Source organism: Babylonia areolata, chromosome 12 (genome assembly GCF_041734735.1).
Source record: "Babylonia areolata isolate BAREFJ2019XMU chromosome 12, ASM4173473v1, whole genome shotgun sequence".
In the NCBI taxonomy this organism is placed as follows: domain Eukaryota; kingdom Metazoa; phylum Mollusca; class Gastropoda; order Neogastropoda; family Buccinidae; genus Babylonia; species Babylonia areolata.
The window spans coordinates 33,327,286-33,352,893 of NC_134887.1; the positions used below are offsets into that span (position 1 = coordinate 33,327,286).

At 43.2% G+C, this 25,608-nt stretch overlaps 1 protein-coding gene across 1 annotated transcript; it reads right to left on the reverse strand.

The window, feature by feature from the left end:
• Positions 1–2,793: 2,793 nt before the first annotated feature.
• On the reverse strand, positions 2,794–24,729 carry LOC143288162 (twinkle mtDNA helicase-like). Its single transcript, XM_076596463.1, has 11 exons — positions 24,610–24,729; positions 23,610–23,785; positions 19,226–19,382; positions 17,973–18,094; positions 17,130–17,301; positions 12,196–12,330; positions 10,134–10,207; positions 8,490–8,604; positions 6,579–6,764; positions 5,404–5,532; positions 2,794–3,155 (listed from the first exon to the last, which is right to left on the reverse strand). Exons 1-11 carry the CDS (start codon positions 24,685–24,687, stop codon positions 2,964–2,966), a joined length of 1,536 nt encoding a protein of 511 aa, XP_076452578.1. The 5' UTR covers positions 24,688–24,729; the 3' UTR covers positions 2,794–2,963.
• Between the last annotated feature and the right edge of the window lie 879 nt (positions 24,730–25,608).

Sequence of the window (25,608 nt, forward strand, 5' to 3'; positions counted from 1 at the left end):
GTGCAGAATTCACAGACAGCATGAGCATTACTTGTAACTGGAAGACATCCCCTGTATCTTCATGGGGTTTGTTAGCTGGGCCTGGGTTTAACACTGACACCCACCTCAGGTGATGTCACCAACCGGGAATAAGCATCCCAGAAAACTGTGGTGATGGAACATATCAAACTGTGTGCGCATGCGCGCGCGCATGTGTGTGTGTATGCAAGGAGGAAGGTGGCAGAATGGTTAAGACGCTCAGCTGCCAATACAGAGAGTCCGTGAGGGTGTGGGTTCGAATCCCGCTCTCGCCCTTTCTCCTAAGTTTGACTGGAAAATCAAACTGAGCATCTAGTCTTTCGGATGAGATGATAAACCGAGGTCCCGTGTGCAGCACGCACTTGGCGCACTGAAAAAGAACCCATGGCAACGAGAGTGTTGTCCTCTGGCGAAATTACGTAAAATGAAATCCCCTTCATAGGTACACAAATATGTAAGCATGCACTCAAGGCCTGACTAAGCGCGTTGGGTTACGCTGCTGGTCAGGCATCTGCTCAACAGATGTGGTGTAGCGTGTATGGATTTGTCCGAACACAGTGACGCCTCCTTGAGAAAGTGAAACTGAAACTGAATGCAGAGCGTGCATGTGTGAGTATGTTTTGCAGGGGACATCCAAAAAGATTGGGATACATGGTTTAAGAAATGTCATGACCACATAACACATACCACATTTATGTTCATTGTAATGCCATTTGGGAAGCTTAACATTTCAAAGTTCAATAATATCAGAACACAATCATTACAGTGTGCCATTTGAGAACTTAACATTTCAAAGTTCAATAACTTCCTGATCCATGCTGGGTATGTTCAAATGCTGACATGACCGACAGGAACTTTAAAAGTGTGCATTTGATCTTCTGCATGTGGATACACACAAGAAGGGAATTCAAGCACTAGCAGGTTAGCTTGTGTGTCAATGTGGGAGTTATAAAAAAAAAAAAAAAAAAAAAATCCTCCAGTCTTAACTCTCTCCATATGAACGGCGAAAAAGACGAGGATGACAGCGTTTCATCGCAATTAACATCATCAAAATATCACAAGCGGAAGGCTCTTATACTGAATAGGTGTATGTAGAGAACCAATACTGCATTTCTGATGACGGAAGCAAAAGGTCTGGTCATTCAGACACCCAGTGGAAGTCCGAGGCGGTCTCTGTAGGGCAGAGGAGAGGACTGGCCGTCCTGAGTGAGTTAACCCACCGGGTGCCAGAACTGGTATTGAACTCAGAACCCTCAGACAGAAAGTCTTTTTGATATTGATTGACATGCATACTTATACAGCGCCTATCCTCAGTCGGAGACCAAGCTCTAAACACTTTAGAAACACGGGGTCATTTACTTAACAGGGTAGAACCGACTGGTGGCTGCCATTGGGCGCTCATCATTCGTTTCCTGTGTCATTCAATCATATTTCAGGCACGCACACATACACACTCAGACAAACATGTAACATTTTATGTGTATGACCGTTTTTGTTTATTTACCCCACCATATAGGCAGCCATACTCTGTTTTCGGGGGTGTGCATGCTGAGTATGTTCTTGTTTCCATAACCCACCAAATGCTGACATGGATTACAGGATCTTTAACGTGCATATTTGATCTTCTGCGTGCGTATACACACAAAAGGGGTTCAGGCACTGGCAGGTCTGCACATATGTTGACCTGGGAGATCGGAAAAATCTCCACCCTTTACCCACCAGGTGACACCGAGATTCGAACCCTGTACCCTCAGATTGAAAGCCCAACACTCTAACCGCCTGGCTGTTGCGCCCGCCACCAGAGAGCGCGACATGATGTCTGGTCAGACTGAGAGGATGGCCGACTGTCACATGGGATTATCCGGCATCCAATGTGAGGAGACAATCCTCAAAGTCCCCCCCCCCAGGGTTATGCCCCTTCAACAGATCCATCGAACAATGTGTCTTCGTGTCCTGGGTTCACATCATCCCAGGCAAACTATTCATTCTTCCTTCGATCAATGCATTCATGATCATCATATACACCTCCGCATAATACAAAATCATCAGCAGATCTTTCATAATCAATTAACATCATATATATATATATATATATATATATATATATATATATATATTTATATATAAATATATATATATATATATATATATATATATATCTGCACAAGACAAACATCAGCAGATCTGTCATTTTCAAATACAAAACATATTTCATGTTTTAGGGCTCTTTATGTCAGCCACCCTCACACACTCAAATATCACCACTTACATCACAAACACATGAACACATACACACACACTCTCACACACACGTGTGCAAAAAACATGCTCAGACACAAGACACATGACATACACTAGTAAAGAACACACACACACACACACATGCACACACAAAGAAAACACACGGATATACAGCTCTTGCCATTTCAACCAAAAACATCACGATCATTTTCCTTGTTCATAAACCACCACACACACACACACACACACACACATGCATACACGCATGCGCACGCACACACACAGACATACACACGCAACCAGAGACAAAGAATGCACACAAACGCAGTCTGAAAAAAAGATATAAAACTCTTGCCATTTCAGAAAAACAACATCACAATCATCTTTCTTCTTCACAAACCACCACCACCACCACCACACACACACACACACACACACACAACCAGAGACAAAGAATGCACACAGAAACAATATATATATATATAAAAAAAAAGGAAATAAAATCTTACCATTTCAGGGAAAACAACATCACAATCATCTTTCTGAAGACAAAGAACACACATAAAAATAACACAAAAAGGAAAAAAAACAACACAACCAGAGATAGAAAACACTTGTCATTTCATAAAAACAACAACAAACAAACAAAAAAACAACACATCACAATCACCTTTCTTCTTCACAATTCACCGGCTTCACATCTTCTAAATTCCCCCTGAAGGAAAATCAGCGTCATCAGACATGGACACAGGGATTTCGCTTGGGATGTCCTCCGCACTGGTGTCTCCTTTGGTGGCACGTTTGGCGGGCTTCTCTCTGACGGCGAAGCTCAACGACTCCTTGTCGAACTTGAGGAGCATGACGCCCAGCTCTCCGTCAAACCTGTTCTTTGTCACCTGCACATGGAGAAAGGGGCAGGTTTCACATCACGTTTTCTTCTTCTTGCTGCAACTCCCACATTCACTCGTGTGTACACCAGTGGGCTTTCACGTTTATGACTGTTTTTACCCCCGCCATGTATGCAGCCATACTCCGTTTTCGGGGATGTGCTTGCTGGGTATGTTCTTGTTTCCATAACCCACGGAACGCTGACATGGATTACAGGATCCTCAACATACATATTTGATCTTTCTGCTAGCGTATACACATGAAGGGAGTTCAGGCACATGCAGATCTGCACATATTGACCTGGAGACTGGAAAAATCTCTACCCTTCACCCACCAGGTGCCGTTACCGAGATTCGAACCCAGGACCCTCAAATTGAAAGTCAAACGCTTTAACCATTCGGCTATTGCGCCTGTCATGTCGTGTTTATTGTCACCGATAACACACAGACAAAGCATTTCCAAGTCAAGATTGGTCACCTGCACACGGAGAAAGGGGCAGGTTTCACGTCGTGTTTTCTTCTTCTTCTTCTCTGTTCATGGGCTGCAACTCCCACATTCACTCGTATGTACACAAGTGGGCTTTCACGTTTATGACCGTTTTTACCCACGCCATGTATACAGCCATACTCCGTTTTCAGGGGTGTGTGTGTTGGGTATACTCTTGTTTCCATAACCCATGGAACGCTGACATGGATTACACGATCTTTAACATGCGTATTTGATCTTCTGCTTGCATATATATATGAAGGGGGTTCAGGCACAAGCAGGTTTGCACATATGTTGACCTGGGAGATTGGAAAAATCTCCACCCTTTACCCACCAGGCGCCGTTTACTGAGATTCGAACCCAGGACCTTCAGATTGAAAGTCAAACGCTTTAACCATTCGGCTATAGCGCCTGTCATGTCGCGTTTATTTTCACTGGTAACACACAGACAAAGTGTTCCCAAGTCAAGGATGGTCACCTGTACACGGAAAAGGGCAGGTTTCATGTCACATTTAATGTCCCCCATAACACACAGACAATGCCTTCCCACAGATAAAGGGCAGGTTTCATGTCACATTTAATGTCCCCCATAACACACAGACAATGCCTTCCCACGGATAAAGGGCAGGTTTCATGTCACATTTAATGTCACCCATAACACACAGACAATGCCTTCCCACAGATAAAGGGCTGGTTTCATGTCACATTTAATGTCCCCCATAACACACAGACAATGCCTTCCCATGGATAAAGGGCAGGTTTCATGTCACATTTAATGTCCCCCATAACACACAGACAATGCCTTCCCATGGAGAAAGGGCAGGTTTCATGTCACGTTTGTGTAAATACTTCTTCTTAACATTTCCTCCTGCATACCTGTAAATACTTCCTCTTAATATTTCTGCTCACCTGTGAATACTTCCTCTTAACACTTCCTCCTGCATACCTGTAAATACTTCCTCTTAATATTTCTGCTCACCTGTGAATACTTCCTCTTAACATTTCCTCCTGCATACCTGTAAATACTTCCTCTTAATATTTCTGCTCACCTGCAAATACTTCCTCTTAACACTTCCTCCTGCATACCTGTAAATACTTCCTCTTAATATTTCTGCTCACCTGTAAATACTTCCTCTTAACACTTCCTCCTGCATACCTGTAAATACTTCCTCTTAATATTTCTGCTCACCTGTAAATACTTCCTCTTAACACTTCCTCCTGCATACCTGTAAATACTTCCTCTTAATATTTCTGCTCACCTGTAAACACTTCCTCTTGTTTACCTATAAGTACTTCCTCTTGCTCATCAGTAAATACTTTCACTCATTTGTAAATACCTCCTGCACACCTTTAAATACTTCCTCCTGAATACCTGTATTCCCTCCTGCATACCTGTAAATACTTCATTCCACTCACCTGTGAACACTTCCACCTGCTCATCTGTAAATTCTTCCGCTCATACTTCCTTCCACCTGTAAATACTATCCTCTTGCTCACCTGTGCTCACCTGTAAATACTATCCTCCTGCTCACCTGTAAATGCTCACCTGTAAATACTATCCTCCTGCTCACCCGTAAATACTATCCTCCAACTCACCTGTAAATACTTCCTCCCGCTCATCTGTAAATACCTCCACTCATACTTCCACTTGTAAATACTTCCTCTTGCTCACCTGTAAATACTGTCCTCCCGCTCACCTGTAAATACTGTCCTCCCACTCACCCGTAAATACTTCCTCTTGCTCACCTGTAAATACTTCCTCCCACTCACCTGTAAATACTTCCTCCCGCGTACAGACGACAGACGCTTGTCTTGCAGAATGAGCACGTTGTCGGCCTCCTGTGTGGCTTTGGCGCTGCCGAACACTGACGCCGTGGTCAGGTCGTCCGTGTCCTTTTCCTGCCCAGCGAAAGAGCCGCACGTGCAAGCTGTGTGTGCTCTCATCTTACGTCCTGTTTTCTTTTTATCACAACAGATTTCTCTGTGTGAAATTCGGGCTGCTCTCCCCTGGGAGAGCGCGTCACTACACTACAGCGCCACCCATTTTTTTTGTATTTTTTCCTGCGTTCAGTTTTATTTGTTTTTCCTATCAAAGTGGATTTTTCTACATAATTTTGCCAGGAACAACACTTTTGTTGCTGTGGGTTCTTTTACGTGCGCTAAGTGCATGCTGCACACGCGACCTCGGTTTATCGTCTCATCCGCATGACTAGCGTTCAGACCACCACTCCAGGTATAGTGGAGGGGGAGAAAATATCGGCGGCTGAGCCATGATTCGAACCGGCGCGCTCAGATTCTCTCGCTTCCTAGGCGGACACGTTACTTCCAGGCCATCGCTCCACTTGTTTTACAACTCACAGGTGTTGACGAGCAAAAAGTTTGTTCATGCCGTTTATCAAGGTTATATGTTGTTCTGGGTTTTTTTGTTTGTTTGTTTTTTTCCTGTTGTCAGTTTTTGTTTCTTTGTTTTTGTTTTGTTTGAATGACCTGATTTATCAAGTCTATTCATCATTGGTGATATTGTTGCACTTACAAAAAAAAAAAAAAAAAAAAAAAAAGTGGGGGGGGGGGGGGGGGGGGAGGGAGTGGGAACAGTGACAGGAGTAATAAGGGGGTCAGGGGGTGTATTTAAGAACAGTAACAACGTTCACAACAGTTAACTTTCTTTCTAAAGTCTACAGATTTCAAATCAAAGGCTAACATTCACAGCAGAGAAATTTTCTTGTGTGTGTGTGTGTGTGTGTGTGTGAGTGTGTGCATGTGCGTGTGCGCACACCCTTGAGCGTGCGCATGAGTGCATGTGTGTGTGTGTGTGTGTATGTGTGTGCCTGCATGAGCGTGTGTGTATGTGTGTATGTATGACAAAGTAACAAAGCATATATTATAACTGTGTGTATGTGTGTGTGTGTGAGTGTGTGAGTGTGACATGGTGACAACGCACACACCTTCCGAGGGTGAATGACCAGAGTGACATGGCAGTTCATGTTGGTGGCAAACTTGCGGAAGGCAGCGATGAACGTGTCCTGCTTGGCGAAGCGGTCGGCCCATTCCCCGTTCGACCCGATCATGAACTGCAGGTTGTCCACAATCACATGGGCAATGTCATGAACGTAGACAGCGTGGGACATGGCCTGGAAATGACAACACAGTCACTCAGTCTGTGCAGCATTGACTCACTCGGGACGACAAGTTTTGTTTATTTACCCCGCTGTGTAGGCAGCCATACTCTGTTTTCGGGGGCATGCATGCTGGGTGTGTGTTCTTCTTTCCAAAATTCACTGAACGCTCACATGGATTACAGGGATCTGTAACGTGCATGTTTGACCTTATGCTTCTGTATACACGCAAAGGGGGTTCAGGCACTAGCAGGTCTGCATATGTGTTGACCTTGGAGGTCGGAAAAAAAATCCCACCCTTAACTCACTCGGGACGACAAGTTTTCTCCCTTGCTTTTCCCCACAGACGGCCCATTTGTAAGGGTTTGGAAAAAAATTACAAAAATACAAAATACTGTGTAAGAAAATGAAACTTTCAGAATTGGTTTATTACGTGTTGAACTATTACATACACAAAAAATCAAATTTCTCATCTTATTTTTACAGTTTTGCCATATGTAGAAAATACTGCCAATTTTTCACCCCGAATCACCATACCCATGCTCGCTTTCTGCATTAAATTCGCTTTCTTCTTCGTCATCATCCACCTCTTCAATGTCCGACCCTTCAGTTTGTAGCATTTCAAGCACCTCGGCAACCCTAAAACGTTGCCGTCACTGCCTTTTTCGCTTCACAACATTCTGAGAAGAGCCCGCTTTGCTAACAGGCTGGTACGCGAGCAGACGACTGGTCAGTGACTTTGTCAGCGTGTGTGCGAGACAGGCCACACATCCCAGGCTGACCAATCATACTGTTCGATTGTGGAGTGACCCAGAATAGCGCACTCTGCTTGGCTAATCACAAAATCACGTGTACAGCGCATGATGGAATTGTACTTTCGGAGAATGCTATTCCATTACTTAATCCAAATCCGAATACGTTTTGTGTAGGAATGCGTGAGCATTCCTTCGTCCGGAGAGAGTTAACAGAAACGTGCGTCTGCAAGTTCATACATTTTTGTGAAGATGTCTCATTTCACAGGAAACGTGCATTCATGTTTTCATGCATTTTTGTAAAGATTCCCTTTTCAATGGAAGTGGGCATCCGTTATTTTCATAATATTTCTGTAACGATTTCTTTTTCACCAGAAACGTGTGTCAGTATTTTCATATATACATTTTTGTAAAGATTCTTTTTTCACAGAAAGTGTGCATCCGTTATTCTCATATATTTCTGTAACGATTTCTTTTTCATCAGAAACATGTATCAGTATTCTCATATAAATATTGTTTTTCACTGCATCACAAAACACGGGTATAATAACCAAATAGTTACAGCATTGGGCATTCAATCTAAGGGTTCTGAGTTCGAATCCCATCTGCACCTGGTGCGGTTAAGTGTGGAGATTTTCTATAAGGTCAACATATGTACAAACCTGCTAGTGCCTGAATCCTCTTCAATGTGCATACACATGCGGACGCATCAGATAAGCACGTTAAAGATCCTGTGATCCATGTCAGACAAGTTATGGTAACACAAACACAATCAGCATGCGTATCCCCTAAAACAGAGTATGGTTGACAGAGTAATGATAGGGTAAAAAACGGTCACACATTTAAAAACCCCACTCAGTCATACGAAACAGTGTGGGACTTATTTCCCACACACACAGGAAGAAAAAAAAAATTGCATTACAAAATAAGATAATAGAAAAACAGAACATGCACTGTAAACAAAAACCGAACGAACCCAGCAACTGACCTCAATGACTTTGCGGATGCTCTCCTGACCAAAAAATGTCATGAAGTACATGGGCAGTTCCTCAAAGCGATTGGCCCACTCGTCAAACTCCTCCAGTCGCTTGCTCAGGTTCATCCTGGTGAACAACAGGAGGTGCTGCATCATTCTTAACTCTTTCACTGCCATGGGCTGCCTTAGTCGACTAGACAGTACACCACCATAGGTGACTTTAGTCAACATTGAGGGGTCATGTGAAAAGGACTGTTTTTCACACTGTAACAAAGCTTCACAGCTGCAGCCAGTTTCCTGCCAATAGAACAATGACTAACCTTTGCTCCATGACAAGTACTTTGTGCTGTTTTGACATGAGCCAAGGACTGTAACTGAGAGCATCACATCTAAAATATTTGGCATGGGGGAGCGTTTTTCACACAGAAACTTGGTGGTGAAGGAGTTAAACCAACACTGCAATTCTGATTTACGAGTAAAGGAAGGACAAAAGAAATAATAATAATAATAATAATAATAATGGTATTTATATAGCGCTGAATCTTGTGCAGAGACAAATCAAAGCGCTTTCGCACCAGTCATTCACACGCATGCATAACTCTAAAACTGTAGAAACTAAAGACAAGGAAGAGGCAGGCAAGAGAGGCTATTTTGGGAAGAGGTGGGTTTTAAGGCCAGACTTGAAAGAGCTGAGAGTGGAGACTTGACGAAGCAAAAGAGGAAGTTCATTCCAATCACAAGGTCCAGAGACAGAGAAAGAATGGCGGCCAACAGTCGAGTGTTTGAATCTGGGTATGCATAAACAGAGTGGATCCGAAGCCGATCGTAGTGAGCGAGATGGAGTGTAGAGGTGAAGGCAGCCACAGAGATAGGAAGGGGCAGTTTTGTGAATACATTTATAACATAGAGTGCTGATCTTGTACTTTATTCGGTGTGAGACAGGGAGCCAGTGGAGATACTGCAAAAGAGGAGTGATGTGCTCAGATCTTTTCTTTCTGAGGACGAGTCAGGCAGCAGAGTTTTGTATGCGCTGAAGGGACTGAATGGATGAAGCAGGCAAACCAGACAATAGAGAGTTACAGTAGTCAAGGCGAGAGAGAATGAGAGAAACAACAAGTCTAGATGTTGCATCAGTGGACAGATATTTCCGGATGGCACTGATGCGCCGCAGTTGACAGTAGCAGGACTGACATGTCTGACTGATAAATTTTTGCATGGACAGTGTATTGTCAAGGACAAAACCGAGGTTCCTGACTGACGTGGAAAGAGGGATGGATGTACTGCCAAGTTTGATTGTGTCAATTGTGATGGAAGACAGTTTTTGTTTGGTTCCTATGATCACTGCTTCAGTTTTGTCCGCGTTCAGTTGTAAGTTATTTCGAGTCATCCAGTTTTGAATGTCCAGGAAGCAGTTGGATGTTTCTTGCAAGAGCAACAACCATTTTTCCCAGTGGCAGCCGTCAGTCGGCTCTACCCAGGTAGGCAGTCTGTGGTGCAAAATGTCCCCGTGTATGTAAAGCGCTTAGAGCTTGGTCTCTGACCGAGGATAGGCGCTATATAAGTATCCACATCAATCAATCAATCAATCACTGAAATAAAGATGACAAAATGTCCAAAATTTTGGGGCACACACACACACACACCACACAAACTTACTGTGAAAACTGCGTCAGCATCATTTTCCCCAGTCGTACATTGTTGATCTCAAAACTGCCCCACAATGTGTTGACCTACCAAACAGGAGAGCAGCAGCGTGGTCACCTCATTCATATTTCAGCAATAAAACTTTATCACAAGCCAAGCATGAAATAATACAGCAAGGAAACATGCATCAGACCAAAAGGCAAACATGCAGGGATTCTTCTTTTTACCTCCTTTTTTGGGGGGGGGGGGGGCTGTGGGGAGGGTATTACTTTAACTGCCATTCACACAAGGACACACACAATAAGACTGTACGCACCACACACAGACACACATACAAGCAAGCAGTCATGCACAGTCACAAACACACACCACACACAGACAGACACACATACAAGCAAGCAGTCATGCACAGTCACAAACACACACCACACACAGACAGACACACATACAAACAAGCAGTCATGCACAGTCACAAACACACACCACACACAGACAGACACACATACAAACAAGCATTCATGCACAGTCACAAACACACACCACACACAGACACACATACAAACAAGCAGTCATGCACAGTCACAAACACACACCACACACAGACAGACACACATACAAACAAGCATTCATGCACAGTCACAAACACACACCACACACAGACACACATACAAGCAAGCAGTCATGCACAGTCACAAACACACACCACACACAGACACACATACAAACAAGCATTCATGCACAGTCACAAACACACACCACACACAGACACACGTACAAACAAGCAGTCATGCACAGTCACACACACACACCACACACAGACACACATACAAACAAGCATTCAACCACAGTCACAAACACACACCACACACAGACACACGTACAAACAAGCATTCATGCACAGTCACAAACACACACCACACACAGACACACATACAAGCAAGCATTCATGCACAGTCACAAACACACACCACACACAGACACACATACAAACAAGCATTCATGCACAGTCACAAACACACACCACACACAGACACACATACAAGCAAGCATTCATGCACAGTCACACACACACACCACACACCACACACAGACACACATACAAACAAGCAGTCATGCACAGTCACAAACACACACCACACACAGACACACATACAAACAAGCATTCATGCACAGTCACAAACACACACCACACACAGACACACATACAAGCAAGCATTCATGCACAGTCACACACACACACACCACACATACAAACAAACATTCATGCACAGTCACACACACACACCACACACAGACACACATACAAACAAGCATTCATGCACAGTCACAAACACACACCACACACAGACACACAAACAAGCAGTCATGCACAGTCACAAACACACACCACACACAGACACACATACAAGCAAGCATTCATGCACAGTCACAAACACACACTCACAGTGTCATGTCAAGGGAAACAACTGCTCATGTCTACTGTACGTTTCTGTGCTGACGATCACATTTTGGGTACACAGGTCAAGTGATAAACATATGTTCCAACGAAAAGACTCCAATTCTTGTAAACATGAGTCAGTGATGAACACACACACACACACACACACACACACACAGAGATCTATACACTCTCACATACAAAGACACAAACACAGATATACACTCTCACATTCACTGACACACAGTCACAGACACTCAAACACATACAAACACTAACACTCACACATATACACACAAACACACTGTTGTAGGTTAATACTTGTTGATATACATATACATATTCTCCTTCCCATGACACCTCATTCAATACACACCACAATCTCTTTAGACCTTTTTCTTATAATATACTTTTCCTCTGACACATAACATGAATACTTTTTTACACTAATATTCACATGCATTCCCTTTCCTTTATCCACTTCTTTACTCCTTTCCGTCTAAAAACACTTATAGTGAATAGACGTTAAACTGAAGATAAAACACACACACACACACTAACACACACACACACACACTCACATACACACACACACAACACCCCCCCCCACCCCCTCCCCACACACACAGCACTTACCCCTTGCATGCACAGGTCCAGGGAATAATCGCTGATGAAGGTTGTTTTCCCAGAGCCGGTGGGGCCGGTGAAGACGGTCAGCTCTCCTCGCCGGTGCCCCTTCAGCAGTCGGTTCATGGCCGTGTAGCGTCGCCACTGAACACACGTTAACCAGTTTGGTACCACCTGCTCGGACCTAAATCTTGTCACGCTCATGTTAACCATTTTGGTACCACCTGCTCGGACCTAAATCTTGTCACACTAATGTTAACCAGTTTGGTACCACCTGCTCGGACCTAAATCTTGTCACACTAATGTTAACCAGTTTGGTACCACCTGCTCGGACCTAAATCTTGTCACACTCATGTTAACCATTTCGGTACCACCTGCTCTGACCTAAGTCTTGTCACACTAATGTTAACCACTTTGGTACCACCTGCTCGGACCTAATTCTTGCCACACTAATGTTAACCAGTTTGGTTCCACCTGCTCGGACCTAAATCTTGTCACACTCATTAACCATTTTGGTATCACCTGCTCAGACCTAAATCTTGTCACACTCATTAACCATTTTGGTACCACCTGCTCGGACCTAAATCTTGTCACACTCATGTTAACCATTTTGGTACCACCTGCTCGGACCTAAATCTTGTCACACTCATGTTAACCATTTTGGTACCACCTGCTCGGACCTAAATCTTGTCACACTCATGTTAACCATTTTGGTACCACCTGCTCTGACCTAAATCTTGTCACACTAATGTTAACCACTTTGGTACCACCTGCTCGGACCTAATTCTTGCCACACTAATGTTAACCAATTTGGTACCACCTGCTCAGACCTAAATCTTGTCACACTAATGTTAACCACTTTGGTACCACCTGCTTGGACCTAATTCTTGTCACACTTATGTTAACCACTTTGGTACCGATGTCCCTTCTGCAATCAGTTCATGGCCGTGTAGCGTCGCCACTGAACACATGTTAACCAGTTTGGTACCACCTGCTTGGACCTAATTCTTGTCACACTAATGTTAACCACTTTAGTACCGATGTCCCTTCTGCAATCGGTTCATGGCCGTGTAGCGTCGCCACTGAACACATGCTAACCATTTTGGTACCACCTGCTCGGACCTAAATCTTGTCACACTCATGTGAACCATTTTGGTACCACCTGCTTGGACCTAAATTTTGTCACACTAATGTTAACCACTTTGGTACTGATGTCCCGTCAGCAGTCGGTTCACTGCCATGTAGTGCCGCCACTGAACACACACGCCACCACGTCCACGGAATGCCACAGCTTGTTCCTCCTCTTCTTCTTCTTCTGCGTTCACTTGTATGCACACGAGTGGGCTTTTACGTGTATGACCGTTTTTACCCCACCATGTATGCAGCCATACTCCGGGGTGTGCATGCTGGGTATGTTCTTGTTTCCATCACCCACCGAACGCTGACATGGATTACACGATCTTTAATGTGCGTATTTGATCTTCTGCTTGCATACACACACGAAGGGGGTTCAGGCACTAGCAGGTCTGCACATATGTTGACCTGGGAGATCGGAAAAATCTCCACCCTTCACCCACCAGGTGCCGTCACCGTGATTCGAACCCAGGACCCTCAGACTGACAGTCCAACGCTTTAACCACTCGGCTATTGCGCCCATCAAGCTTGTTCATCAATTTATTCACTGCTGTCCCATCAGCAAAGAGAAAGGTGGCAGAATGGTTTCATTCATTTCCAGATCAGATGCATGCGAGGGATGCCGTGAGTCAGCTCTTGATACGACACCTCAAGGAGCTCAGAGACCATCATCTCATTCATTTCCAGATCAGATGCACATGAGGGATGCGGTGAATACTAATTGTTTTCTTCCGCTTGTGGACTCTAGCCCTGTTACTATGAACACCTGCTCTGCTATCTGCTGATTTTTTTTTTTTTTTTTTTTTTTTTTTTTTTGCTTTCTAAGATTTTTTCATACACAATTTTACAATTCTGAATACTTTTGTCAAATGTACAGTGTTGTAAAGCACCAGTTTATCAACTTGTTCAATCACAATCTGGCCTGCTAGCCATGCTTTCAGTCCCATCCATTGCTTTTGAAAACTATCAGTTCGTTTTTTGGATTTCTCTTTCTTCACACCATAAACTTATTCCCAACTTTTCACGCCATAAACTTATTCCCAACTCTTCACACCATAATTCCCAACTCTTCACACCATAAACTTATTCACACCATAAACTTATTCCCAACTCTTCACACCATAAACTTATTCACGCCATAAACTTATTCCCAACTCTTCACACCATAATTCCCAACTCTTCACACCATAAACTTATTCACACCATAAACTTATTCCCAACTCTTCACACCATAAACTTATTCACGCCATAAACTTATTCCCAACTCTTCACGCCATAAATTTATTCCCAACTCTTATACTGCTCTTTTTTCATGGCCTGATGGTAAAGTGCGATCACATTCACTTGAAATTTGGTGTTATATGCGATTTAGATTCTTCTTCTTCTTCATTCATGGGCTGCAACTCCCACGTTCACTTGTATATACACGAGCGGGCTTTTACATGTACGATCATTTTTACCCCACCATGTAGGCAGCCATACTCCGTTTTCGGGGGTTCAATTTCTTATGATGGTGAACGTGAACCATGTTGAATCAAATACTGGTAAAGAGTGAAGTATTGCTGTTCAGTGTGATCATGAGCATTCATTGTGATCAACAATGTTGTTATATATGGAGTTTGTTGTGACGGTACTAAGTGGCGGTTATATATGGAGTTTGTTGTGACAGTACTAAGTGGCGGTTATATACGGAGCTTGTTGTGACGGTACTAAGTGGCAGTTATATACGGAGCTTGTTGTGACGGTACTAAGTGGCAGTTATATACAGAACTTGTTGTGACGGTACTAAGTGGCGGTTATATATGGAGTTTGTTATGACGGTACTAAGTGGCGGTTATATATGGAGTTTGTTGTGACGGTACTAAGTGGCGGTTATATATGGAGCTTGTTGTGACGGTACTAAGTGGCGGTTATATATAGAGTTTGTTATGACGGTACTAAGTGGCGGTTATATACGGAGTTTGTTGTGACGGTACTAAGTGGCGGTTATATATAGAGTTTGTTATGACAGTACTAAGTGGCGGTTATATATGGAGTTTGTTGTGACGGTACTAAGTGGCGGTTATATACGGAGTTTGTTGTGATGGTACTAAGTAGCAGTTATATACAGAGCTTGATGTGACGGTACTAAGTAGCAGTTATATACAGAGCTTGTTGTGACGGTACTAAGTAGCAGTTATATACAGAGCTTGTTGCAACGGTACTAAGTGGCGGTTATATACAGAGCTTGTTGTGACGGTACTAAGTGGCAGTTATATACGGAGTTTGTTATGACGGTACTAAGTGGCGGTTATATATGGAGTTTGTTGTGACGGTACTAAGTGGCGGTTATATATGGAGTTTGTTGTGACGGTACTAAGTGGCGGTTATATATGGAGTTTGTTGTGACGGTACTAAGTGGCGGTTATATACGGAGTTTGTTGTGACGGTACTAAGTGGCGGTTATATATAGAGTTTGTTATGACGGTACTAAGTGGCGGTTATATACGGAGCTTGTTGTGAAGGTACTAAGTAGCAGTTATATACAGAGCTTGTTGCGACGGTACTAAGTGGCAGTTATATATGGAGTTTGTTGTGATGGTACTAAGTGGCAGTTATATATGGAGTTTGTTATGACGGTACTAAGTGGCGGTTATATATGGAGTTTGTTATGACGGTACTAAGTGGCAGTTATATACGGAGCTTGTTGTGACGGTACTAAGTGGCGGTTATATACGGAGCTTGTTGTGACGGTACTAAGTGGCGGTTATATACGGAGCTTGTTGTGACGATACTAAGTGGCGGTTATATATGGAGCTTGTTGTGACGGTACTAAGTGGCGGTTATATACGGAGTTTGTTGTGATGGTACTAAGTAGTAGTTATATACAGAGCTTGTTGTGATGGTACTAAGTAGCAGTTATATACAGAACTTGTTGTGACGGTACTAAGTGGCGGTTATATATGGAGTTTGTTATAACGGTACTAAGTGGCGGTTATATATAGAGTTTGTTGTGACGGTACTAAGTGGCAGTTATATACGGAGCTTGTTGTGACGGTACTAAGTGGCGGTTATATACGGAGCTTGTTGTGACGGTACTAAGTGGCGGTTATATACGGAGTTTGTTATGACGGTACTAAGTGGCGGTTATATATAGAGTTTGTTGTGACGGTACTAAGTGGCAGTTATATACGGAGCTTGTTGTGACGGTACTAAGTGGCGGTTATATACGGAGCTTGTTGTGACGGTACTAAGTGGCGGTTATATACGGAGCTTGTTGTGACGATACTAAGTGGCGGTTATATATAGAGTTTGTTGTGACGGTACTAAGTGGCGGTTATATATAGAGTTTGTTATGACGGTACTAAGTGGCGGTTATATACGGAGTTTGTTGTGACGGTACTAAGTGGCGGTTATATATGGAGTTTGTTGTGACGGTACTAAGTGGCGGTTATATATGGAGTTTGTTGTGACGGTACTAAGTGGCGGTCAAATTCAGTTTTCACAAACAGGCAGGGTGCATACAGCCAATAAGACTCTGGGGTCAGATCTGAGTAAAAGAGAAGCGCCTTGTAGGCTGAAAAGTATGGTATCAACCTAAACTGAAATAAAACCAATAAGAAAAATAAATAAGTAAATGCACTAAAACGTAACGTACAGTAAAGAAAACTAAACCCACAAGAAACTTGAGAGACTGCTGTTATGTCACAGACTTCAACAACCACTCAGAGACCTATCAGCCCGAGTCGCTCTTCCGACGCCTGACCTTCCCAACACACTGACCTTGACCTTCCTGACACATTGACCATGACCTTCCCAAACACACTGACCTTGACCCCAGCCACCTGCTCGGAGTGTGTCAGCTCAGAGAAGATCTCCTCTCTCAGCTGGGCGAAGGAGACGATGGATTTGTGTTTGACTGGCCGGGCCTTGCCGAGCACTGAGCGAACTTTGACCCCACGACGCAGGGCCTCAAACGGGCTGGGGTCTTCCACGCTGGGCCTGTAAAAGCAGTGATGATGGTGATGATGATGATGATGGTTATCATTAATATCATTATTACTGTTGCTAAAACCCTGGCCGACCACCAGGGCCATGTCAGGCCTGAAAACACTGTCATGGTCATGTAGAAACAAAAAAACAAAAACAAAACAAAAAAAAACACTGTAAAAGACAATCAGGCAAACGTACTGTTACATTCATGCACATAGATGTAGGAAATGCCTTTGACATGACAACCCTGTCAGCCAGCCGGTGTCGCTCTCTTTGCTGTAATTTAACTGGCATCTTCCTCATTTCTAAGCCAATCCTCTTCTTAAAACTGAAAATAAAGGCAAGTAATTGCAGTTGTTGTTTTCTCTAAATGTTTCTTCTTTCCATGTAAAGAACTGTTCAAAAGTTCCAAGGTTCTATTTCACTTCTAACCCATGGGCTTCTGAATTCGTATCATAACAAGAATAAAATGTCTTTTTGCATTCATGAGTATAAAGAATAATCAGTCTCACAGCACAGAGATAGTTAAATAGATAGAGAGAGAGAGAGAGAGAGAGAGAGAGAGTGTGTGTGTGTGTGTGTGTGTGAGGGGGGTGCATGCATGCATGTGCACACACACGTGTATATATGCAGCATGTACAAGCAAGTCTGTCTATTAAACGGCAGTTGTCTGATCTCACCGAATAATGCAGCATCTCTTGTCGTTCAGCTTTTTGGCAAACAGTTTGGCTGCCTCCCAGGCTCGAACATCATCTCCAAACCACAAAATCAGTTTGGAAAACCGCTCCAAATTTGGCAGAAGCTGAAACAATAAAGCACTTAACAGTGAATAAACAGGTACGAAAAATAAACCTTTCAGTCATCGGGTTATGTAGGTTCATCATACAGCTGCTAATATGCAGTTACTTTCATTTTATATGTGATGCTATTCATGTTTTCAATCAGTAGTCCATCTAACTGATCATTCAAGCAAATGTTTAATAAACTTAAGTATCTTTTGAAGTTTTCAATCAGTTGTCCATCTAATTGATCATTCTAACAACTGTTAAATAAACCTAAGTATCTTTTGAAAGAAAAGTAAAATAATGAAACCTGCATTTCCAGATGAGCATGTTTTAGGAATTGAAAGCAGCTTCCTATGCGCACACGAACACACACACACACACACCTTCCCCTCCCTGCCCCCCGCACCTCCTCAATCAGGGCCCATCATCCAGACTGAGTTAAACATTTCCAAGGCAGGAGTCGCAGCCCTTAACAGAATCGTAAAAACTGCCACCAAGATTACCGGGGCTGATCTACTCTCTCTAGAAGACATATATTATAAGCGGCTACTCAAAAAAGCAAAATCAATCTGCCAGGACAAATCACATCCAGCTTGTGGGATTTTTTAGATGCTCCCCTCTGGTCGATGGTACAGAAGTATAAGGACGAAAACCAATCGCTTCACCAATAGCTTTTTCCTGAAAGCAGTCAATGCCCTGTCTCTCGAACAAATCCAATATGATAACTAGAATTGTGCAATCAACAACCATCTACCTGAAGATCCAGTCATCAGCCCCATCCACATGTAATATGCGGTTTCTGTTCAAATGTGTGTGTGTGTGTGTGCGCGCGCGTGTGCATGTGCGTGTGTGTGTGTGTGTGTGCAGTGCATGCATGTGTAAGTATGCACAAGTTTTTTTATATTGATATGCACTTGTATGTATCCTAATTTCTACTGTATCTGTGTTTGTGTATGATTTTCGATTTATGTTCACACCTTGTTATATACTATCCCCCCAATATTCCTTGTGACCCTGGTACACTTTGTCATAAAGACATATATACTATTCTATTCTATTCTAACTGGTTGTTGTTCTTTAATGTGGAGGGTGCGCCTTGTCAAAGAATACAGTAAATCCCTTTCGCAAGGTGAACCATGGACCGTTACCTCCTGCGGCAGGGCAGAAATTCCTGATGGCAGCGACAACGCAGGCGCCTTTGTTTCCTGGTACACAGCCATGGCGTCCCATTCGTTGCTGGTCAGCACCAGCTCCTGCACGTCTTTCGTCAGCGTGTTCAAACCAAACAGACCCAGCACGCCAGACCTGGCGCACAGGGCAACACACACTTTAAGGAAATTTTCTATCTAAAATTACGTTTAAGTAACATACTTACTGTGACCCACTAGTGCAGACTCCGGCAGGGGTCTGACATTCCTGTCCTGTGCAAACTACTATCTGCCTATGCGGAGAAAACGAAAGTAGCTATGACCAATAACCTCCTAGAAGTAGGTAACCTCTCCTTTGCCCCCCTGACTAGCGCCCTCTTTTTCCGGCAGCCATCATGACTCCTGTTCCTGTGCTCTTCATACAGCTAAGTTTTTTTCTTATTTTCTGTCTGTCTGTCGATTCTCTGGCGTTCTACTTTTAAGTGGAGTGGTGGCCTGAAGGTAATGTGTCCGCCTAGGGAGTAAGAGTATCTGGCGTACAGTGGAACACCTTCTTTTCAAATTCAAAGAAAAATTGAATCCCTTTGTCCTGTTTGATGTGTAAAACATACCACAACATTCACTTTGAATCACAACTTGAATCTCTTTGTCTGTTTTGATGTGTAAAACATACCACAACATTCACTTTGAATCACAACTTGAATCCCTTTGTCTGTTTTGATGTGCAAAACATACCACAACATTCACTTTGAATCACAACTTGAATCCCTCTGTCTGTTTTGATGTGCAAAACATACCACAACATTGACTTTGAATCACTACTTGAATCCCTTTGTCCATGACAACATTTACTTTGAATCACAACTTCAATCCAGCAAAGTCAATGGAAATAGTTTAGCAAAAAGAAAAAAAAAAGCATTCATAACATAGGCTTCCACACCCTTGACAACACTTATAAATGATAAACTGGATTTATATGCTTAAGTGACAGCATACCAATGTTATTTTTATCATTGTTACTTAGTTTGTATTTTACTTCCCCCTAGCTCTTGTAGGTTATGTTCAATATGATACCACATCTGGGTTAACTCTCTCCATACGAACGGTGAAATAGACGACGATAACAGCGTTTCACCCCAATTACTACCATCAAAATATTACAAGTGGAAGGCTCTTACACTGAAGAGGTGAATGTTGACAAAGAATAATAATAATAATAATAATGGATACTTATATAGCACACTATCCAGAAATCTGCTCTAGGTGCTTTACAAAAACGCTTTTGAAAACATAAAACATTATATCTATGTTACATACACACACCAAAATGTGACCACACACACACACACACACACACGCACACACGCACGCACGCACGCACGCACACACACACACACACACACACACACACACACTGCATACATACATATTAACATGCATGTGTATCTAACAGCTACCCTAACACATACGCACACACAGGCAGGCACAAACTTACATAAACACACGCACACACGATACACATTCATATACATGCATGTAGTTGTGGACCTGCCACAATTGAACTTACTGCTGAGGGAAAAGGTGAGTTTTGAGACGAGATTTAAAAGATGCGAGGGAATCAGAATGACGGAGGTTATCAGGGAGCTTGTTCCACGTCTTTGGCGATTGAAAAGAAAACGATCTGTGTCCATAGGTCTTACTTCTGACGTGAGGTATCCTGAGAAGTCGAGTATCAGAAGAAGAACGGAGCTCGCGAGACGGGGTATAGATATGGATGAGTTCAGAAAGATACTTTGGGCCAGATCCGTTGACTGCGGAAAAGGTCAGAGTGGATAGCTTATAGTCTATTCGATCAGAAACAGGCAACCAGTGGAGAGACTGAAGGAGAGGAGAAACATGGTCAAATTTAGAAGCTCTGCAAATGAGTCTGGCAGCGTTATTCTGAATTCGTTGGAGTCTGTCTAACAGGTATTTGGGAAGGCCGGCCAAAAGAGAGTTGCAGTAATCCAATCTTGAGAGAACCAGAGAGCATACAAGTGTCTTGGTTGCATCGGTTGAGAGATAGTGGCGGATAGAGCTGATTCTACGCAGTTCCAAATAGGCAACTTTACAGATATTCGAAATGTGCTGTTGGAAGGAAAGAGACTGGTCCAGGATTACACCAAGACTGCGAACAGAGGGAGAAAGTGAAACAGGTGTGCTATTGATCAGAACAGAGTCAGGAAAGGAAGGATGTTGACGAAACTTCTTTGGACAGGTTATCATAAATTCAGTCTTATCATCATTTAATTGCAGCTTGTTGAGAGTCATCCAGTCCTTTAGGCCAGCAATGCACTCCTGTGTTTGAGTCACCAGTGCATCAAATTCAGCTATGGAAGCCGACTGATAAAGTTGTGTGTCATCAGCAAAGCTCTCATGCGACATCGCATGATGACTGATGACATCCGACACAGGAGCCGCATACAGCACGAAAAGAACAGGACCTAGGACGGACCCTTGTGGGACACCATATTTCAAGGCAGATACTCTAGAGTATGTACCATTTACACACACTTTCTGTGTACGATCTGACAGGCAAGACGTGATCCATGCTAGTGCAGTGTCACGAATACCAAAGGAAGTTTTAAGTCTGTTCAAGAGGATAGAGTGGTCGATAGTGTCAAAAGCTGCTGACAAATCTAAGAGAGCGAGAACAGATATCACAATTCTGACGACGGAAGCTAAAGGTTGGGTCACTGAGACACCCACTGGACATCCGAGGGGTCTGTGTAGAGGAGAAGAGAGGACTGGCCGTACTGAGTGAGTTAAAAAAACAACAACACTTATATAGTAACTGGCTCAGAAAATGTTGTCCACACCAGAACTGAATGCTGCCAGAAACAGACACATATCAGCATGATCGTGCAGCAGGGTTCATATTTTAGTGATAACATAACCGGCTTAACATGTTATTGATAGTGTTACATACCATGCTATTAACACTACTGGACCAAGGTAAATTCTAAGCAAACAACCGAACAAGCATCCACAAGGGTATAATCCAAACTAATAAATCAATACACAAGAGAGGCAAGGCCTTCAAGACTCACTTGTGATACACTTAAAAAAAAAAAAAAAAAATCCAAGCTTTTTATGTACTGAGTATAATTTCAAAATTTAATGTTTAAGATGAGAAGGATCAGTTTAAAGCAAATTAAGTCCCCTAGCATTAATTACAGAGTAATTTCCCTTTTTTTTTTACTATCTGCACCAAAACGTTTGCAAAATAAATAAAACTTCCACGCTTGGCAAAAGAAGTTCCTGTTTGAACAAAAAATGATAATAATGACTGCTCTTTTGTTGGGTCAAAATATCAGATCAAAGTGCCAAGTTTAGAGAATACAAAAAATATAAATATAACAGTAAAGGTAGTTTGCATATAATTTGGCTTCATTTTTTTAATTTTTTTGTGCCCATCCCAGAGGTGCAATATTGTTTTAAACAAGATGACTGGAAAGAACTGAATTTTTCCTATTTTTATGCCTAATTTGGTGTCTAGCTGACAAAGTATTTGCAGAGAAAATGTCAATGTTAAAGTTTACCACAGACACACAGACACAGACAACCGAACATCGGGTTAAAACATAGACTCACTTTGTTTACACAAGTGAGTCAATAAAACGGTGGCTGTCTCCACTCTGGAGGACACGTCTGCCCAGTCTGGATCCACGACTAAGCGATTGTAGTCGTCAGCATCAGGCTTAGAAGCAGGTGACGTCCTGCATATGCAGGATCAGAAGAGGCACTACTGAACGCTACCGAAGTGACTCAGCAGAAAAGCAGAGTGACTCAGCACCACTGAATGCCACCACACTGACTCAGCAGCAGTGCTGGGTCTCCTCTGGTGTGTGGCCTTCTGGCGACCTAACAGTGATAGTTCCCTGTGGACTGCCAGCACTGAGACTGACGCAGACAAAGCTGCTGACCAGCAGCATAACCCAACGCGCTTAGTCTGGCCTTGAGTGCATGCTTATGTATTTGTGTACCTATCAGAGTGGATTTCTTCTGGAGGATATTGCCAAAGGACAACACTCTCATTGTCATTGGTTTCTTTTTCAGTGCAAGTGAGTGCTGCACAGGGGACTTTGGCTTATCGTCTCATTTGAATGACTAGTTTCATTTTCCAGTCAAACCTGGAAGAAAGGGCAAGAGCAAGATCCGAACCCACACCCTCACAGACTCTCCGTATTGGCAGCTGAGCGTCTTAACCATCCTGCCACCTTCCTCCTTGAAACTGAAAACAGTGCAGACACTGATGAAGGGGGGCGGGGGGGGAGAGAAAGAAAGAAAAAAAAAAAAAAGCTGTATCTTTTTGTATCTTTTCTCAACAGTGACCAGCACTCACTTGGGCAGAAGGGAGCCCTGCACGACTCTGACGTTGTCATTTTCCTCTGGTATGGTGCAGGTCAGACGATGCACCCCCACCAGATGACCAGTGCCGCTGTGCACTGGGAAGATCAGGCTGTTGCTGGCGATGTCAAACCGCACACCGTACGTGTCCAGCGTGTTGGCATGGATCTCCTTCGCATGAAAATTCACATAACTTTTTTTTTTTTTAAAGATATGGGAATCAGGCCTAGAATCAGGGAATCTTAACAGCGCTAAGTTTGCATGCTCAGTGATAAGAATTTTCTTGGTCTACACTTATTCCATGGACTTAGGAAAATTTTTAATGATAAGCAGACTTAGCACTGCTAGGATAGTTTATGCAACGCAGCCAAGAAGTTTTCATAGTTACTACCATGAAGCTCAGAATTAATGTGAGTCATATTGTGTTTGTGTGTTTGTGTGTGTGTTTCGGCATGTGTGTGTGTGTGTGGTGGGTGTGGTGGGTGTGTCTGTGTGTGTACGAGTTAATGTACAATTGAGTAATCGTGTCTTGTGTTGTGTGTCTTGGCGTGTATGGTGTGTGTGTATTATGTGTCTGCACATACCAACATGTATGTACTAGTGTGTACATGTCAAATATATGCACAGGTGCACACCCTTGTATGAACAAACTCACACATTCTCATTCTGCAAATTCGTTTGAGATGGAAAAACTTAATAGTTTTGTTGTTGTTGTTGTTAAAAAAGAAGAAGAAAAAAAAAAACACCAACAAAATGTACATAACAGCATCAAATACCAGTCAATCTCCCAATTCCCCAAGTATCTATCAAAAATTACAAGCTCATACCTCACACGAAAAGCCCCCCCACCCCTCCCCCCACACCCTCCCATCCATATAATTTCACAGTCACTACATACAGAACCCCACCCCCCCCTCCCACCCAAAAAAGACCATGACCAGAAAAATATCTGTATAGCTTCACAGTAACTATCGTTACCAACAGTCTTCACTCACGTGGATGTCAAAGTTTTCCTGTATCTGAGCGACCACGTCAGAGGCACAGGACTTGATGGGCATGGCCGACTCCCACATCTTCTCCGCCTGCCGAGAGCCTCTGTCTGCCTTCTGCACGGACTCCAGGTCCTTGAAGCACTCAAACTCCTTCCTGTACGACAAAGGAACCACCCGACACTGAAGGGAGCCCTGCTTCTGCTATGCTTATATATAGGGTGATGGAGTCTTCTGTCAGTCCGACGGATGTGTAGGCAGGCAGGCTTATCTGTCGGTGTGTGTCTTCATATGGGAGAAGAGGCTGATTCTGGATGCGCAGCACCTCCCACAGGTGTTGCAAGGGAAAACGTCTCCAAAAGTTAAGCCCTGCTTCCTTCGCTCACGCTTCTCCTCAATGGCCATGTTTTCAAACGTCTTTATGCCAGAAGAGCACAGCAATATAGGGTATATATAGGGTAGGTATGGGTAATTGCGAACAGCGTGTAATTGCGAACGATTCGTGTACCGCCCCACTTCGAACCATTCCTAACGGTTGCTTTTCACAATTCAACGTCTTCTTCGACCTTTTTCTAATACCTTAATGAATATCCATTTCCAAGAACCAGTCAAACACCAGCTATTTCTGGCTATTTCCGTGCTCTTTCTTCTCTTTTCGCGCCACTGCCGACCAAGGTTACAAACGTACTCTCAAAATCCTAAAATCAAGGGAAGCAAGTTGTGGGACTTGAACTTTGGCACAGTTTAAAATAGTTGATTTGATTGGATATGTTGAATGCGCATTACCAGTGCTGAGAGAGTTCAAGAAAGCATATTGGTGGTCGCGATCAGAACGTCAGTTTTGACAGGAATCTGCAAAATAGTGTTGCTTGCAATTAGACCATAGGATATTTTGACACAGAGTCTATTTGCGAACAATGTTGCACAGTAACTGAGCACTCCCAAATGGGTGTGTTTGTGTGCGGTGTGGGGTGTGTGTGTTTAAATGCCTGTTTGTGTGTTGTG

Coding starts and splice junctions, on each gene's coding strand:
- LOC143288162 (XM_076596463.1), bottom strand. CDS start 24,687: ATGTGGGAGTCGGCCATGCCCATCAAGTCCTGTGCCTCTGACGTGGTC. Junction 23,786..24,609: donor AGGAAAACTTTGACATCCAC/GTGAGTGAAGAC, acceptor TTTCATGCGAAG/GAGATCCATGCCAACACGCT. Junction 19,383..23,609: donor CAGGGCTCCCTTCTGCCCAA/GTGAGTGCTGGT, acceptor CCTGTGCGCCAG/GTCTGGCGTGCTGGGTCTGT.